Source organism: Protopterus annectens, chromosome 8.part0 (assembly GCF_019279795.1).
Source record: "Protopterus annectens isolate FY-2018-M chromosome 8.part0, PAN1.0, whole genome shotgun sequence".
Classification (NCBI taxonomy): Eukaryota; Metazoa; Chordata; order Ceratodontiformes; family Protopteridae; genus Protopterus; species Protopterus annectens.
Genome location: NC_056741.1, coordinates 454,932,567 through 454,951,756, shown reverse-complemented (window position 1 = coordinate 454,951,756; position 19,190 = coordinate 454,932,567). Strand labels below are relative to the sequence as shown.

The following is a 19,190-nucleotide window of genomic DNA, read 5'->3' as shown; positions in this document are numbered from 1 at the left end:
GCCCTACAGTACTCTACACAGTGCCAGTACTTTACTTCAGTGAAATGAGATTCAGTGATACAAGTTTTCAGTAATTTGAGCTTTCAGCAATTTGGTCAGGGTGAATTCAAATTAAGTGGAATGAGCTTTCAATGAAACACAGCAGACCCATATAAATATATAACCTTACATTTAAAAAAAAATTAATTCTCCTAACCAGCCATCAACTGAGGAGCCTATTGCAAAGCCAAAAACAGTAAATCACGACAGCATCATCCACTGGGTCACTCCTACCACTTTGCTGCTCTCATTTTCAAAACCGGAGCTAGGGTGATCTGGTCATTAAGACCTGGTGTAAGACTGGCATTAAGTCACAACTGTCAAACCAGTTCCCGATATTCCAATGTCTCCTACTGCCCCCCAATGGGGGTTAGGATCTACTTTTTCTAATTCCCAAAATAAAATCTACTCTGAGCACAGCTAACTGTATGACTGTAGAGGGCATTAGTTTCAGTCTTTTTCCTGACCTCATACATGTGCTCATACACACTATTTTTGAGGGCATGTTCAGTCTTCCACACATAATAGATGAAGCATGCTGAGCAAAAAGCTATGTACATGATCCTCTTGGTGGAAAAAATGAAATACCTGTTCACACCTAAAAGTTTCTCCTACACTGGGAAGAAATAATTCCCCACAGTGCCATATGTGTGCACTGATGGCACATACCATATTTATATGTGCCTTCTAGAACATGCTTGTCAGTGAATTCTTTCTCACTGGTCTTTTTTTCAACAAGATTTTTGATACTGAGAGCTCTTTTAATAAGTATATAGTGGCAGATTGGTTTCCAAAACCTACCCCGCTAGCTGTTTTCTAGACAGAAAACTGAAATCCTTCTTAAAATCCTACAACCATATATTAGTGGATTATTGGGACTTTAAGAAAAATGGCTGATATATGTTCCCCCACCACTTTTTGGTGACTATCGATATTAAGGATTTATTCTCTGTGATCCCCCACTCCTTGGGGTTAGAATGGTGAAGAAACATTCTTATGATGTGTATGTTTTTGACCACCAATGATCTCAGGTTAGTTATGGATTGTTTGGATATAGAACTGAATAACAACTTTATGTACTTTCAGGTGGAATACTATAAACAGACGAGTGGGGTTGTTATGGAGGCTGCTTGTGCCCCCGTAGTGCACACCAACATAGTCTTACATTTGGAGCAAGAATATGTTTTCAAATCTCTCTACTTTCAATCTATTGTCCTATACTTTTGTTTTCTGGATGGCATCTTTTTCATCTGGAAAGGGGCCAAGGATGAACTAGATGAATTTATTAATTATATTAACAAAACTACAGAATTTTTGAAATTTACAAGTAATGCAAGATGTGACGAGATTCACTTTTTGGATGTCACACTTGTTAAAGATGTGGATAAAAGGAAATTTAGAGCCAATTACAGAAAAGATAATTTTTCTAATTTGTACTTGTATCACAACAGTGACCACCTGGCCCACCAGAAGAACATAGTTAAAGGGCAGATGGTGAGGGCAGATCGTATGACAACTGCTTACGATGATTTGGTAAGGGAACTGGATTATATTGAAGAAATTGGGGATACCTTGGACCTTTGATTAAAGACCTTAACAGTAAACTGTTAAAAGGGTGGTGTACAAAATTTGTCCCTCTCTTAGGTGGCAATAGTTCCAATTTGAGTGCACTGGATCAGAGTGCTCTGGGTCCAAGGACAAGGTAATTGGGTCGTAAGCTGAAACCAATTACAATAGGTCCTTTATTTTGAAATTTAACAATGACACACAATCGTCAGAAAACTATCAGAAAATATTAGGACATGTTTTCAAAAATGCCTAATGGTTTACCATTATTTCAAGCTGCCCTTATATACTTATAAAAGAGGTCTCTATATTAAAAACCTTGTTGAAAAGGGGATCAATGAGAAAGAATTTACTGACAATCATGTTCTAAAAAGGCACATATAAAGGTGGTATGTGCCATCAGTGTACACATATGGCACTTTGTCTGGAACTGTTTCTTCCCAGTATAGGAGAAACTTTTAGGGAGGGGACAGGTACTTCAACTGTTCCATCAAGAGGGTAGTGTTCTTAGCTTTTTGCACAGCATGCTTCTCCTATTACTATGTGGGAAAGACTGAATATGCCCTCAAAAACAGTGTACAAGCACATGTATGAGATCAGCAAAAAGGCTGAAACTAATGTCCTCTACAGACATCCAGTTGGGTGTGCACAGAGTAGATTTTTATTTTGGAATTTAGAAAAAGTAGATTCTAATCCAATGGGAGACATTATTACAATATCAGGAAGTGGTTTGGCAATTGCGACTTAATGCTAGTGTTCCACCAGGTCTTAATGACTAGATCTCCCTAGCTCCAGTTTTGAAAACGAGAGCAGCAAAACAGCAGGAGTGACCCAATGGATGATGCAGTTATGATTTACTGTTTTTTGGCTTTTGTAATAGGGCCCTCACTTAAGTCTTTAGGAGAATTGATTTTTAAAAAAAAAATGTAAGGTTATATATTTACATATATGTTTTTTAAAATTCAATATAAAATCCTTGGTTATTTTGGAAAAGGCACGATTCCTAAACTGTATTTTTTAATTCGGGTTCCGGCGTGTAGCTCGCAAGACATTGCCCTGCGAGCTACATCACCGAAACCAACTGGCTACAGCAGCACTTTGCCGTAAAGCAATATGGCTGTAAAGCATAGCCGCTGCAGCTGTAAACTATGGACAGACATATGTTAACTGGTGGTGATCGTTACAGACAGTTGCCCAGCTGTATTCTAGCTGAGACAGCCGTACTAGATGTGGAACACATTCTGTATACACATTCAAGGACTATATTTATTTAATTATTTATTATATTGTCAGATGTCTGATAATATAATAAATAAATAATGAAATAAATGCAGTTCTTGAATGTGAATATGGAATGTGTTACACATCTAGTACGGCTGTCTCAGCTAGAATACAGCCGGGCAGCTGTCTGCAACGATCACCACCAGTTAACACATGCCTGTCCATAGTTTACAGCTACAGCGGCTATGCTTTACAGCCGTATTGCTCTACGGCAAAGTGTTGCTGCAGCCAGTTGGTTTCGGCAATGTAGCTCACAGGGCAATGTCTTGTGAGCTACACGCCAGAACCCTTTAATTCATACATGGTAAATTGTATCTAATACAACAGAAAACAGTGGCTGTCACTTGTAAGTTGTTTTTAGAGAGGAAAGTAATAGGAAGTGATGTAAAAATTCTATTTTAATGAACTACTTTGTATTTTGTATGAATACTGGTTCTAGATGTGCATTTGTTATTCTGAAGAATTCTTATTTCAAGACGAAAGCACTCAGTGATTGTAATAAATTTTTGGTGTACTTTTTCCTCTAAGTGTTCTGTGATGTCTTTGGGTACCATAGCAGAGGCATTCTTTTGTGGTACTTCAATAAGCTGATAACAAAAGTAAAGTCTGGAGCTGTGTGCAATCAATTCATCATCATCATTATCATCGACCCCCTTTTTCCTATTGTTTACATGGGCACGGGGTGTCGTATCAATTATCCCCTCTCGATTCAATGCCACACTGCTACCTTCTTCAGCAATCATGTCTTGACTGTTGCAGGTCTTCTCTCCCACAATCCATCCACCTCTTTGCTGGATGCCCTCATTTCTTACTGCCTTCTTCCTGTCTGTCCCTAATTTTCTTCACCATATTGTCTTCTTTCTGCCCATGTGCCCAAACCAATGTGATCTGTTCTCTTTAACCTTCTTTTCAATTAGAGTTACTTTGGCTTCTGCTCTGATGTCCTCATTTCTTCATCTGTCCCACAGTGTGCATCACACAACCCGCCTCAGACACTCATCTCTCATCACCTCTAGCCTCTTCAACTGCTCTGCTTTACTACCCAGGTTTCTGTACCACACAGTAGTATTGGATACACCACTATTTTGCACATCTTACTTTTCACCTTCTTTGGCATTCTTCTGTCATACACTACCCCTAATACAATCTGCCAGTTAGCTGCAGCCCTTCTGAATCTAGCATTGACCTTCTCATTTAGTCTTCGCTTCTCCTCAACCAACCCTCAAAAATACTTGCAGCTGTTAACCTGTTCCACTATCTTCCCTTCTACCTCAATTCTCAGCTTATTCTGATTACCTCATTTGCTGCCATTACAACGGTCTTATCTGTTTTCAGTTTCATGCCATGTGTCTTCAGCAAAGGATTGGGGGAATGGAATACAAAACTGAAGTTCTTGCTTAGAATCTGCCTGTAATGCCACATCATCTGCATACAGCAAATTTGTTGCTCTATCCCCTCCGACCTACTCAATCACCACGATGAACAACAGTAGTCTCAGAAATTAATTCTGATGCACACCCACACCAACTGGGAACCCCTCTGCTCATATTTGACTCACTGGGTCTTTGTAAATAGCCTGCACTAAATCCACCAATGTACTTGGGACTTCAGAATAGCACAGGACTTCCCAAGTCACCTTTCTTGGGATCTTGTCATATGCTTTCTCCAAGTCTATGAATGTCCAGTTAAGACTCTTTCCTCATCTCTAGCTTCTCCTCAACTATCTGTCTCACTACAAACACCGGGTCAGTTGTGCTACATAATGACCTGAATCTGAACTGCTCATCTTCCATCTCAACTTTTACTATTCGTACAGTGTGAAAGGAGTTTGATACCTCTGTACTGCCCACATCTGTGAGTGTCCACTATGCTCTTGAAAACAGGCACTAACATGTTTATTCTCCAGTCATCAAGAATATGCTTTTCTCTCCATATTGCTTTGAGTACCCTCTGAAACTATTTCTCCCCTATGTCACCCAACATATTTTATCATATCCGCTCTGACCTCATCTAAGCATCCTGCTTTCCCTAACTTCATTTTCCTTAGTGCAGTTCTTACTTCTCGGATTAACTCCTTCACCGTTTCAGTGTAGGCTGTGCCTGGGAAAGTACAGCTTCTGTGGAGTTTTCTTCATTCAGAAACTGCTGAAGTACTCCATCACTTGGTTGTTGCCAGCTTCCCTTATGAAGGGTGTCTATCTTTACCTTTCTGCTTTTGCCTTTTAACCTGATACAGGTTCTTAGTGCCATCTACTGAATCACTTTCCAGAGATGGTTGAGTGCTTCTGATGCCTTGTTGTTTGCTACTGCAATTCCTCACTTATCCTCTTTGTTAGCCAACAAGTATTTCCTAGCCTGGTCAGTCTTTTTTTTCCTGCACTCCTCCTTTCCTTTGATGACTTCTTGGACATCTGTATTCCATCACCAGTTTCCTTATTTCCTTATGTAGTTATTTTATTCATTTATTTTTATTTTACATTTGTTGACCGGGCTAGTCTAACTGGATACATGTCCATTTTCAGTAGAGGCCCGGGGAGATAAGCTCCTAGGTAGGACAATGAAATTAATACAATAGCAACTAAGGAAACATGAGACAAACAAATAAATCCTATTTACAGTACCTATTACAGGTTATGACAGTAATATTTACAGTTTAGAATATAGGCATAACATAGGATGCTAGTACAATCAAGATATTCTAGAGATAGATAGTATAATAGTTAATAGGAAGGAGTTTCAGTTAATGAGTAGACAGGGTAGGAAGAGCAAAGTATTACGAGACTCATAGACTAGTCAGGTTTAGAACAGGGGCATAACCAGTGTGTTTTGAGGAATACTTTCAATTTGTTTTTGAAACAGGATAGTGAGGGAAGTGTGGAGAGTTCATTTGGGAAGAGATTCCAGGCTTTTCCCACAATATTAGAAAAAAGTGAGTCTCCAGCCTTGTTGTTTGGTTTAGTGGTATGTACTAGAAGTTTCTGAGAAGACCTTAAGGATTCCAGGTTTTTATAGGAGTGATGAGTGCGGAAAGAATAGGAGTTTTGGAAGGTTTGTAAAGAGTGTTGTGGGCTACAGCTAGTTGATGGAATTTAATCAGATTTTGTAGTTCAAGCCATCCCAGCTGCTTTAAATTAATGCAGTGATGGGTTCTGAATGGGTTGGCCTGTTGCAAATCTGGCAATGTTATTGTAGGACATTTTCAATTTGCTAAGATTATTTTTAGATAGGTTAGGCATAAAGAAGAGAAGAGATTAGATGAGTGTGCGCTATTGTGGTTCTAGCTGAAGGTAGGAGGAAGGATTTTATCCTATAGAGAGAGCCTAGCTTTTTGTTGACAGTTTTTATATTGTTGTTAATATGGATATCAAAGTTCAGATTGTTGTCAATGGTGACACCTAATAGTTTGGTGGTTGGTTCAGGGGATATAATAGTTTTATTGGTAGAATTAACTGAGAAATCCAGAGGGGGGGGGACTTCTTAGTAGGAGAGAAAAGGAGGAGTTTAGTCTGTTTGGGGTTTAGGAGAAGGCATCTATGTGTGAACCATTGCTCAACTGTGTTAAATACTTATTGAGTAAGAGAGAGAAGTTCGGAAGAGGAGGGGGCTGAGCATATCAGTGTAGAGTCATCCGCATATTGTATGCATGTAGCTTGGGGGATGGCAAGGTGATGAATATGGAAAAAAGTAGAGGTCCAAGGATGGACCCTTGAAGGACACCCAGGTTGACGGGCAGGTGAGTAGAGAGAGACTTGTGCCATAGAACGGCCTGTTGTCTTTTATCAAGGTAGGACTGGAACCACTTTATAGAGGATGTATCTAGTGACAGGGATTTCAGTATTTTGATGAGAATTTGGTGATTTACCATGACAAAGGCTTTAGACAGGTCAATAAATAGTGCTGAAGAGAGTTTGTTTAGATTACGGTTTTTGTTGATCCAATCTGTGAAGGAAAGAAGGGCAGTAGTAGTGCTGTGTGATGGTCTGAAACCATGTTGACAGTTGGCTAGTAAGTTATTTTGTGTTAGATGGTCAAGTAATTGTCTGTGAATGCATTTTTCCATGGTCTTTGCCAGAGGCGAGAGGAGGGCAATGGGGTGGTAATTGGAAAGTTCAGTTGATTATCCTCCTTTGTGGAGGGGGATAATATGGGAAATTTTCCATAAACTGGGGATATAACTTTCGGTAATAGTTCTATTGATCAGGATAGAAATGAGATAGGCAATAGCTTTGGCAGATTGTTGGAGGAATTCAACAGGTAGTTGGGTCTGCTGAGGGTGAGAATGGTTTCAGTTTCTGCAGAAGGGTTAGAATATATGATGTTGGGACGGGCTGAAAATGAAAAGTAGGGGGTGAGGTTGATTCATAGGAAGGTAGAGTGAAGTTGTTAGGTGATGGTTGATTAGCTAATGTTTGTATAGCATCAGTAAAAAAGGTATTAAAAGCATTAGATATATTCATTGTTTTTTTGTGTTCAGTGTTTTGAGGGTTTGGAGTAGTGGCTTGCCCTGGATGGAGTAGTTGGTTAATACTAGACCAAAATGTACCTTATTTTCATACCTTTTCATACCTGGACTGGCTGCATATCTGTTCTACAGTCCTCACACATGTTGTTTTGAGGTGCTACCATTCTTCATCTCCATCTATTTCCTCTTCTTCCTAAGGTGCTAGAGCCCAGAGTTATTCCTTTAATTCTTGTGCTTTTTTGATAGTCAACTTCTAGGTCTTCAGCATAGTCTCTGTTGATCTTAGAACCTTCTCTGACTTTTGCTTTCAGCTGATTGTGGCAACCAGTGGTTTATGCTGTGGAACGACTGTTTCACCGGGGATGACTTTGCAATCACAGATTCTATCACAGTGCCCTTCTCTTACTAGGAGGAAGTCTGAGTTGCATGTTGGCCACCACTGTGTGCGCGCAATCAGTGTTTGCATGAAAAGCAGCAAGCAAGATCTGGACAAAAAGATAGAGAGCAAGGGGTTGTGGGTAAGAGGCAGAACTGAGGAAGTCTGCATTAGTGCCAATGCTACACTCCTGATGATTGAGAAGAATGCACAATACCATGGCAAACTGAATACATTTTTAAAGTGAAAAGAACAGGGATGTCTAAAAACTAAGAACGCTCTAAGTGAGTTAACCCTTCAAGTCATAACAGGGAAGGTAGATTTACTACTGTACACTGTCCATTCCTCAAAAATCTACTTACCCTTACCCACAACTACACTATCTTCTTTGAGGGAAGTTACTGTAACATTTGTACCAATACACCCAAGGGAGGTGGACAGTTATAGACTCATTTACAGCACAGCTGTGCCAAAACGTCTCCTGCCCCCAAGACTGTACATCCAGCCTGTCAATTTTAATAAAGGTATGGACTGTGAACCATGTGGCAGCTTCAGAAGTCTCCTGTGCAGAAACATTTCTGAAATATCCTGCTAATGTGGTGATCCTCAAAGCCAGAGATCAATTTTTGCTTTATAAACATTTACTACATTTATGATATTAAAATGTAGTGCAATGTGAGAACCAGTCACACAGATTGTTAACTGACTGGTAGGTCTTCTTTACCTTTTTTGAAATTAACTATTAGTTGATCTATTCTGATTTCTTTCTTCTTTCTCTGTAGTAGATTTCATCTGGGACATTCGTAATGAGTCCTAAAAGACAGCTCCTCAATAGGGGAATCAGGGAAGAGAGTATCATCCCTATCCAATTTCAAGACAAAAGGAGAATATATATGGGAAGAGTAAGCAAGGGACTCCTCCACAGAATCCAGCTCTTCCTCACCATCACAAGAATCAGAAAGCAACAGGTCGAAGGCACAAACACTGAGGGGGTTTTAAGGCTATGAGGGCCTTAAAAAGACCTTGGGGGTCCTTTGCTTTTTCTTAAGAGGAATTTTAGCTCTAACAAGTTTAGGAGGTTCTGAACCCTGCAGAGACTTCTTCCCTTACTAGAATCTGGGTAATCCCCCAAGATCCTTCAGATATGGCTTCCCCTTCTCGTCTGCAACAGATGTAGGCTCACCCTCAGCAGGCATGTGGATAGCCAGCCCTGTGTTAGCCTCCAATGAAGTTGTGACAGAGGAAACAGGTGTCAGAACCAGACAGTCCTCTCGTTCTGCATCCAACTGTATGAGATGTCTAGCAGAGGATGGATAGCAAAAGTCTCTAAACACATCTTTTTGGACTTTTGTGGTAAGTGGCTGAATGTCCAGGTGGGCTGGTAGAATGGAAACCATGGTTTCATTAGCTAACAACTTCAGACACTGGCTTTCTAAATACACAGATAAAGACAAAAGACAGCTGTGCAGTGTTGAGTACAAAGGCCTGGCAAATATCACACTTAGTGTGATCATGGCCCATGCCTAAACAGAAAAGATACTGTTTGTGTCTGTCTTTATGGGGAATCTGTCTCCTGCATTCACATTTCCCCAAAGAGAAATAGAAGGGAAGGTCTCCAATGGGATACTTATCTGCCTTCAGCTCAGTAGCTGAAACAATGCAATGAACAACTTGCACACCAAATACAAAAATTAGCATTCAGACTGGCAGTAAAGAAGTTTTGATGATTTGCAGCTCGTACGTCACGTGCGTACCTTACGCCTCGGATGTAAGATACACATCTGACATATGGTGCTTGGAAGGGCCTGAGGATTTTTTATGCTGGTCAGACAAACCATTATCCTTGCCAGGATACCTGTTTTGTAAGCAATACTGCAACAGTGATAAGAAAGGAAGTGCACACTTTTGCAGACAAACACAAATTTATATTATGCCTATGAATGATATAAAAGACACATATTGTCCCAAACAACCACAGCAAAACATGGAAATATCTTGAAAACTTGCTGAATGCCAAATGACACACGATAAACCAAATCACAAAGCCCATCAAAGAAGTTTCTTAGTGTAACATTTGTAAACACTTGCAAGTGGCAAAGACTCAATTAAATATAAAACTAGATGATTCAAAATCGGCTAATATAAAAGCAGAACATCACAACAAGAATTCTGGAGTTTGCCAACGACACAATTTCAAAACCAGGCAATAACAAATCTTTAGAATGTCAAGAAAGACAGCAGTTCTTAGAAAGTGGCTGAATTGAAAAGTTATGAGAAGAGTCTGATGTCCCCATGCTGGCCAGAAATCAAGTAACATGAATCCTCACCACTGACACTGAAGAGGGACATTCACTTGGAATACAAAAGGATACACTCAGTATTTCCAGATGCAGACATCTCTGCATCAAGCTCAATTTCCCTTAAGAGCACACAGGTCACACACACAGCCAGTCAGGGTGTCTATCCGTCTCTTCCCAGGTCCCCAGTAAGGCTCCCTATTGGCACTGTGAAACCAGTGCTTCATGTCCTTGCCTCAAACAGCTGACACACACTCAGATTTAATTTTCACACACACACACACCTGGGTACTGGCACAGATTACCTGTTCTACCAACGTTGCCCAGAGTATAAGGTAGATTCACTGTCACCAGTCAGTTACTGTAAGGCTCTTAAAAGGGTATCCACTCATGCTGAGTGAAATTATTATTAATACAAACAGTAATGCTGAACAAATAGCCAGGCTTTCAGGAGTGGCCAGAGTTATCACCAAATAAATATGTGCAAATAATCTCAAAGCATAAATATTTTTCTAAATCACCAGCCACAATAAGAATTTTCAATATATTTAATAAAAAATAATAAAAGAACAAGAAAATACTAAATATCTATTTTCAGTAAACACCAGAGTTTAGGTCACAGGGAACATTAAAAATAACACTGATGGAAAGTTTCACATAGTTACAGGAAAAACAGTATTTAGTTAGTCTCACTATCTATTCCTGATCGACTAAAAACACCTGTTCCTACTTACTGCATAGAGCAAGGCAAGATGGGTGAGTGATCCTTGTCGTCAGATCCAAGACAGAACAAAGAATGCTGAGGGCAAACTCCTAACAATATCTAAATATTATTTCTGGCTTACAGAATGGCATCACACACATCTGGTCATCTGACTCTGTTTCCCATGCTATCACCAACACTAGAAGCTGACAGGAATTTAGCACCTATGTGTTACCATACACACACAGCTTTGCTCGGATTTCCTGAAAGTCATAAAACCATAAAACCATTTCTCTCTTCCTACAGAAGCTACCAACTATTCTCTAGCACAGACATTGCTTCTCTGGCTCCATTCAAAACTGTGGGATAACATCTTTATGGCTTAGCACATAAAGAAATTTAATTTCAATAACATTTTGCAAAGTCAGGTGGACTAAGACTAACCTGTCACTTCCAGTATACGCTGTTACAATGTATACATTTAATTCAGTTACAATAATACATGTACATTTCTTTTCCTTCCAGCAGGCCGCACTGTTGATACATTTTAACTCAAGCAAACGTCACAAATGCATTTTCAGCACAAACATCTGTATACATCAGTTTGATATACAAATGACATACAATTATTTACAAAATTCCAACTAGCTGTGCTGGAATATGTTACAAATGCACTGTCTCATTTATCCTGGCATGGCTGGCAGTACCTCTTGTTGTCACAAACAGCTCAAAATGTTATGTCATTTTGGAAATGCAACTGGTTAAGCATAGTTATAAACAATGACAGGAACAGTTTTAAGTGGCCAAATATTATTAAAACAGTGAGCATAATTGCTGCAATCCAAATCTATTAATTTCATTCTGAAGTCCAAGGTACTCACCTGTTGTAATCGACTGAACATCAAAATATTTTGATAGAATGCCTTTACATGTCACAGTTCTGTCAAACACTCAGGCCATGCTACTTTAAAGCACAGCAGAACACACCAGGTGTCTATAGAAGGAACTGTTTTCAAGTAAATAAATGGAATGACATAGCATAACCAAAATGTGCATTTTAAATAAATGAAATAATACAAATCCTTCAAACTGGTGCACTTTAAATATTTACCGCTTCGTTTTTGGGGAACTATACATTTCACCAAATCAAAAAACCTGGCATCACCACTAAGTGCAAGAAGAACATTACTAAGATTACCCAAATCCAGATGAACGTACAAAGAGCGAACATTAAACAATTCAAGACTAGGAGTGAGTAATGCTTGATTTACCAGCAACTGGCATGGATTAAAAACAAGAGTGACCAATGCTTGCACTGTAAATTAGCTTACGTGTACTTTATACTACTATTTGTTTTTAACTGAGTCAGGAGTGTACATGCATCCTGCTGCTTACGGCTGCTTACGTTAGGACACTTGAAGACTCTTGCTGCCCTCTGCCAGTTTAAAGAAGCTTTTAAAACTTTTTCCCATGTTTTTTTTTGTTTCCCATTTCTGTGCCTTTCAGGAGTGTGAAAGTGCCCATTTTAGTTTTAAATTTGAATGTGCTGCTTTATGCCATTTAGATGAAAGAGATACTGACTTTGAAAGCTTTTATTTTCAGTAGCTACAGCAACATGGCTTTATGTTAAATTTTCTTTCCTCTTGCTACTGGACTTTTACCATTAGTAATGTTTGATTTACAATAGGCATGATGGCTGATAAGAAATGTGTACATTTTGTCATTGTGCATGCTTCTAAATAATCATGAGTTACTGGACAACTCTGTTTTCAGATTTGGCACATGACTGCTTTAGTTTGCGGGGCCATTCCCAAGTAATACAAACAGAAACTATGCACATTTCTAATCTAACTGTTAACTTTATCAGATGTCTTTCAATGGCAACCACTCAAAGGACATTGTTCTAGCATTGCAAGTTTACACTAAAAAGAAATGGACTGCTGATGCTAAAAATAATGCCCTAGCCATTCCATAAATTCACTGTACTTCACTCAGGGATTCTACTCTCCAATGACTACCCAGCCAAAACAGACAAATGTTAAACAAATTCTGTCATGGGACAATAGAACATGCTATCAAGAACATTTGAAATACAACACACAATTAAAACAGTCCTTCCCCAGTGATTCCAGGTGAGGATTTACCAATTTCTTTGAGGAAACAGTACCTCTGGTCAATCAGTATATCGAGAACAGACTCTGCCAGCCAGATATTCTTTTGTGTCACATCCCCTCCTGTCAAAAGAAAAAAAACATTCAGAGTCATAGCAAGTGCATCTGCAATATAACTTTGATGCATGCTGTCTCCATTTTATCTTCTGTCGGTCTTTCGGAGTGCTGAATAATGTCAATATATCATCACAAAAACTGCTTTGGTTAGACACCAAATCAAAAATAATTTCATCAAATTATGGTTTTAAAGTAATACCTGACTAATTAAAAATGAGATCAATTGATTTAGTGTTGTAGAGACAGAAGTAAAACTCACTCCACTCACATGCAACAAATATATTTTTTAAGCAGCAATTTCACAGTCAAACATTAGCCTATAGTAACTAATGATGCCAGTGTGCAACTAACATGACCATTCAAGTTCTGCTTTGACATTAACAAAAACCAAGATTCAAGTGTTAATCATACATTTGTAAACTGTATCGAGCACAATACAGCTAGCAGCAAGGTATGTAACAAATGCTGCTTTCCCATAAAATGGAAATATTATTTCGGTCAAGTACACAGGAGAGAGCAAATAGCTATTTGCTGGATTCCAAGAAGGTAGCTGACTGAGCAATTTGTTAAACAAAAGTTATGTACTTATCATAATGACAGAGTCATGTTGTACGATTTTCATCCGGTTCAACATATAGGGTTGTTGGATCTGACTGGATCTGACCTCTGCACAGACTTAAAGCTTCCACCTCCCCTACCCATAAGTCCCTGAACTCCATCCTAGTTCTGCAAGATCGAATTTTCCCTTACACTACAAATGAGACCTAATTATGATGATATATAATAAAATATAGAGACCAAAAAGGACTGTTCACAGACAGGGTATACATATACAGTAATGATCATCCAGTCATCTTGAAGCCATATGCGCCAATTTGATATGGCGGCAGGAGGGAGGGAAGTTGAACCAGACAAGAAAGAGACAACATGAATCTACCGTTATGGTAAATACATAATGTTCATATCCAATGTTGTCAATTTTCTAATGAGACACAAAGATATGAACCGTAGACCAAGTTGCTGCTGCACAAATGTCAGTGATGGGAAGGTTCTATGAAAAAGCAGTTGAGGTGGCTATTGCCCTTGTTGCATAAACTTCTGTGCACTGTTGTGATAGAGATCTTTTTTAAAAAGAAACATTTTTTTTCAACACTTATAGGCAATCATACATACATTTATATAAATGAGAACAAACCATAATGACATTTTCAGCTGCAAATATTATACATCACGTATAACCTATACAGTCATTATCAGTCAAACATTATATAGCTTCTTCAGTTCCTGCCTTCCTTTAAACCTCTTTCCTCCTCCAAAACAATATTCTGCAGGTATTGTTCCCACAATTCCCATTTGTTTCTATTTAATTTGCTCCTATCCTTTTCAAAAGATCCCACCTCTATTTGCTTTATTTTGGTTATATATTCACTACTTTTAGTGCAGTTGGCTTAGACTTTGATTTCCATTTTCACATTTATTGATTGCCTATAGTTCTGTTCTCCTTCAGTTCCTCCTGTCATCTAACCTGCCTCTCACTATGGCCCATAGGTTCTCAAAGTCTCCCACATAACCCTACACAAAATCTCACTCTTCAGTGGTCCTAATCTGCATAGCAACAAATACTGTGTTATACTCAATACATGCCTGCTATTGTAGCTTGTGTATTCTTGACTTTACAGGTGAAGCTCTTTTCCAAATGATTACCAAGTTCATGCTGTCCATTGATTTGTATGATACAACATTGACACTAGGATAGCAACCATGGACATTATTCAGAAATGCAGCTTGGCTGTAACATGACAAATCCAGCTAGACAAGGTTTGCCCTATTCAAACCGTTATGTGACAGCTCTGAATTTATATTTTGCATGGAGGAAGGTGCATAGTCATCAACATGACGGGTAAAGCCTTATCTCCAAATAAAGATTACATAGGTTACAACTACTGTTGTCAGTGTGTCACAAAAGGGTTGCTATCAGCTGTCTAATTACCCACATCTGATGATGTAACAAGTGCCATATACAGGGCATATATCATCATATACAAAGCACATAACGGTATTCTTGCCCTGTACTTATCAAGTCTGTGCAGCACTACACAGATAATCTTCCATAACAATGCTGCCCACTTACCATTTTACTTAAGGCATCAGATATGTTTAAAAGGCATCCTGTCTCTTACTACACCCTCCACCACTAATGGAGTCAGTTCAGGTACTGCAAGGTACAATTTAACACAAGATACAATCCTGGCACACAGAAGAGGATACATATGCAACTGTGCAATTCTTCATTCACTCTGGTCTGAAACAGTGTGATGCTAAGATGAACAGGTAAAAGAATGCCTACCTGTAGTTAAGAATAAGAACAAATTCTCAAAGGAGTTCTACACTTTATGAACAGCTTGATGTCACCATTAAAAGACTGACCTGCAAGATATATGAAGAATCTCTCAATGGAGAGGAACAGCAGAGATTAGGCTCAGTCTCAATAGAAGATGGCTGCCCATACTGTGTGTTCCACAAAAATAAAGAATAGTTGTGCAAGAACTTACCATAACCTTAGATGTTCTTCTCTTCTATGTTGCAGTATTCATAACAGTAGGGAGTTGCTACTTGCAGCGCCACCGTCCAGCCAGTACACCAAAGTCTTTGTTCCAGGAGGGTACGTGTGACGTCTGTTACCAGGGTCATAAACTGATGTTGGGTATAAAAGTGACGTCTGCACGTACCCTCATCAGAACTGTTTTGCCGCATACAGTAGTGCCTGTGAGATTTGACCAGGAGGGTCCCAGTATGAGACATTTAGACTTACATGTAGGCCAGTCCCAGGGCAATAGGATGGCTGTGTAGGTTGAGACCAAGAGAGATGATGGCAATGTGCCCACAGGTGAAACCTGGGATAGTAGTCAGTAAGAGACAGGGGGTAGGTGGGTGGGATTGAATACTGCAACATAGAAGAGAAGGACATCTAAGGTTATGGTTAGTTCTTACACAACTATTCTATTTCCTTCTATTCTGATGTTGCAGTATTCATAATAGTAGGGAGAGTACCAGAGCTTTAAGTATGACCCTGGAAGGAGGAAGGGGTCCTGTGGTTAAGAAGACCCTGTAGGATAGTCCTGGCAAATCCTGCTCTAGCATAGGATTATATGTCCAACTTGTAGTGTTTAGCGAATGTGTGTACTGAGGTCCAAGTAGCTGCTTCTAAAATGGAAGAGGAGTCTATGCCTTTGAAAAAGCCAGTAGAGGAAGCAGCTGTTCTGGTAGAATGAGGTTTAATATTACCTTGTAAGGATTTCCCATGGTGGGAGTAACACAAGGAAATGGACTTTGATATCCATGAAGCAATGGTTTGTTTAGAGACAGCTTTCCCTAGGGCTCTGGGATGGAAGGAAATAAATAACTGATCTGACTTCCTGATATCTTTGATTTTGTCTAAGTAGTATCAAAGTTGTCTGTGTACATCCAGGGAATGTAGGGTCCTTTCTGAGGCATTTTGTGGATGAGGATAAAATACTGGTAGGTTAATAGATTTATTCAATGAGAGTTCATTAACTACCTTGGGCATAAAGGAAAGGGTTGGTCCTGAGGACTACTCTGTCCTTGTGGAAAACAAGGTAGGGAGAGGTGGCCATAAGGGCTTGGATCTCTGAGACCCTCCTGGCGGAGGTGAGGGCTACTAGCAGGACTGTTTTCAATGTACATAGTTTCAGGGAAACAGTGTGTGCTGGTTCAAAGTGGGGCGAGGTTAGCTTTTCTAATACAAAAAGTTTAGGTCCCACGGAGGAGGGATGGGTTTTCGTGGGGGTTTGATGTGGAGGACTTCCTTCAGAAAAAGTCCGACTTCCAGTCTGGATGCCAGAGGGGGTGAAATGGCAGACAAATGGACTTTGACTGAAGAATATGTTAGTCCTAACTGGAGTAACTTACACAAGTAGGATTGGACCCTTGGAATGGGGGTAGTGATGGGGTCCAGGTTGTTCCTATGACACCAACTGGAGAATCTGTGCCATTTAGCTACATAGTTTCTCCTAGTGCTAGGTTTTCTGGCTTCCTGCAGAACAAAGAGTACGTCCTCTGAATAAAGGTGTCTGCAAGGGATTAGAATCCTATCACCCATAAGGTCAATTTTAGGTTGTTTACCTGTGGGTGTAGCAGGGATCCCTTGTTCTGTGTGAGAAGGTCTTGACGGTGGGGTAACCTGTGATGATTGCTCTTGGCTAGAGAATGTAGGAGGGGAAACCAATGCTGTCTTAGCCAAAAGGGGGTCACCAGGATAATTTTTGGTTTGTCCTCCTGAATTTTTAGGATGACTTTTTGAATTACAGTGAAGGGGAGAGCATACAGGTACACCCCCCCCATGAGAAGGAGAAGGTGTCCACTTTCCAAGCTTGTGGATGTGGGTTCCTTGTGCAGAAGCTGGGCATTTGCCTGTTGAGTGGGGAGGCAAATAGATCTGCTTGTGGAATACCCCACCTGTGTATCAAGTCTAGGAAAACCTCATTCTGAAGTATCCATTCATGAGACGGGGTAAAGGTTCTGCTGAATGTGCCTGCCATAACATTCTGTGCTGAGGGGGTATACATGGCTAATAAGTGGACCCTGAGAGAAGCGGCTAGATTCCATATCTGGATGACCAGGCTGCATAGTGGGTAGGACCTGGTCACCCATTGCTTGTTTATGTACCACAGGACAGTCATATTGTCTGTGATTACTTTTAGGGTTCCTGGCAGGATAGAAGGCTTGAATGTTAGAAGGGCTAACAGCAGTGCCCTCATTTCCTTGATGTGGTCCTTTTTCCTTAGAGTAGACCATTCTCCTTGTACGGAGAAGTGCTTTGGTTCGTTTGTAACACTGCATCCCAGCCCAGATCTGAAGCATCTGTGGATAGCTGTTGTTGTGGTGCTGGAATCTGAATGTGGGTCCCCGGGTCGGTCTGCATTGCAGACATCCACCAGTGGATCTCCTTTTTTAGGCACAGGAGAAGTGGAAGTGGAGAGTCCAACGGTTAGGAATGTTGGGCCTATAGTTTTTTTAAAACCCACTGATTTTTTCACATGTCGGGTCTTGCCAAAGGCAGCATGGGTATGAGGGATGCCATGTGGCTTAACACTCTCAGGAATTCCCAAGCAGTCAGGGTGTTTTTTGGTAAGGATTTGATTGAAGTACAGGCAGAGTTCCTGAATCCTTTGGTCTGTGATGAAGGCTTTCAAGCAGTCTGTGCAGAGTATGAACCCCAGGAAAATCATGTCCTGTGATGGGATCAGGTGAGATTTTTCTACATTTATCGTGAACCCCAGAAGAGAGAGGGTGTTCAACACCTGTTGTAAATGAAGTAGTAGGAGTTGATGGTCTTGATGAAGGATGAGCAGGTCGTCCATGCATGGGTATATTTGTATACCCTGGGTCCTGCAATGAGCAACAAAGGGGACTAGACACTTTGTAAACACTCTTGGGGAAGTGGAGAGACCAAAAGGCAATGCAGAGAATTGAAAATGATAGGAGCCTACTGAAAATCTGAGGAATTTCCTGTAATCTGGATGAATGGGGTATGGAGGTAGACATCCTTGAGATCTAGAGCTACCATGAATGCCTGGGAGGGGATCAGAGGCAAGAGAATTGGTAAGGTGATCATTTTGAAACTGGGAACGTGGAGGAAGAGATTTAGAAAGGATAGAGCCAGGATAGGTCTCAAAGGACCTTCTTTCTTGGTACCAAAAACATTCTGGAATAAAAACCTGTTTTTCTTTGAGGGATGGACACTGGTTCTATGGTGCCTTGTTTTAGAAGTTGGTGAATGATGGGTGGGAACAGGTGGATTTGTTTTTTGGTGGTTGAGGAATAACTTAGAAAGCTGGGAGCATCCATCAAGTCATGAAATATCCTCACTGGATGATGGAGAGGACCCATTGCTCTGCTGTTGATCTCCGCCAAGAAGGAAGGGGGAGTCGAAGGAATAAGGGTGTTGCTAGATGCAAAGGGGGGGGGTCACAGTGGAGGAGGCCTGGATTGGTCAGGTTGCCTCCGAAACGGTGTGGTAGAGGAGCTGGAGGGAAGTCTGGGAGTAGAAGTCTTCCTAAGCTGTCTACGTCCCTTTGATTGTGGCACTGAATGAAAAGATTGCCTTCTAACAAAGGAGGGCTTCTGAGGGTAATTCCTATGATATCTAGGAATAGGGGACACCAGAATGTGTTTGTGGTTCTGTAATTCTTTACCCTTCTCTTGGAGGGATTTGAAA

The 19,190-nt window shown here is 40.2% G+C and overlaps 1 protein-coding gene across 3 annotated transcripts in view; it reads right to left on the bottom strand.

Moving 5' to 3' along the window:
• The window catches only part of INTS3 (integrator complex subunit 3), a 2,345,436-nt gene that overhangs the window by 1,959,461 nt on the left and 366,785 nt on the right, over positions 1-19,190 (bottom strand). For 2 of the 3 annotated variants that reach the window (XM_044079970.1, XM_044079971.1), the window contains exon 6: positions 12,892-12,958. In XM_044079970.1, coding sequence (XP_043935905.1) covers positions 12,892-12,958 — 67 coding nt within the window. Of the gene's footprint in view, positions 1-12,868; positions 12,959-19,190 lie in introns of those variants that run through there. The other variant, XM_044079972.1, reaches the window with a different exon arrangement.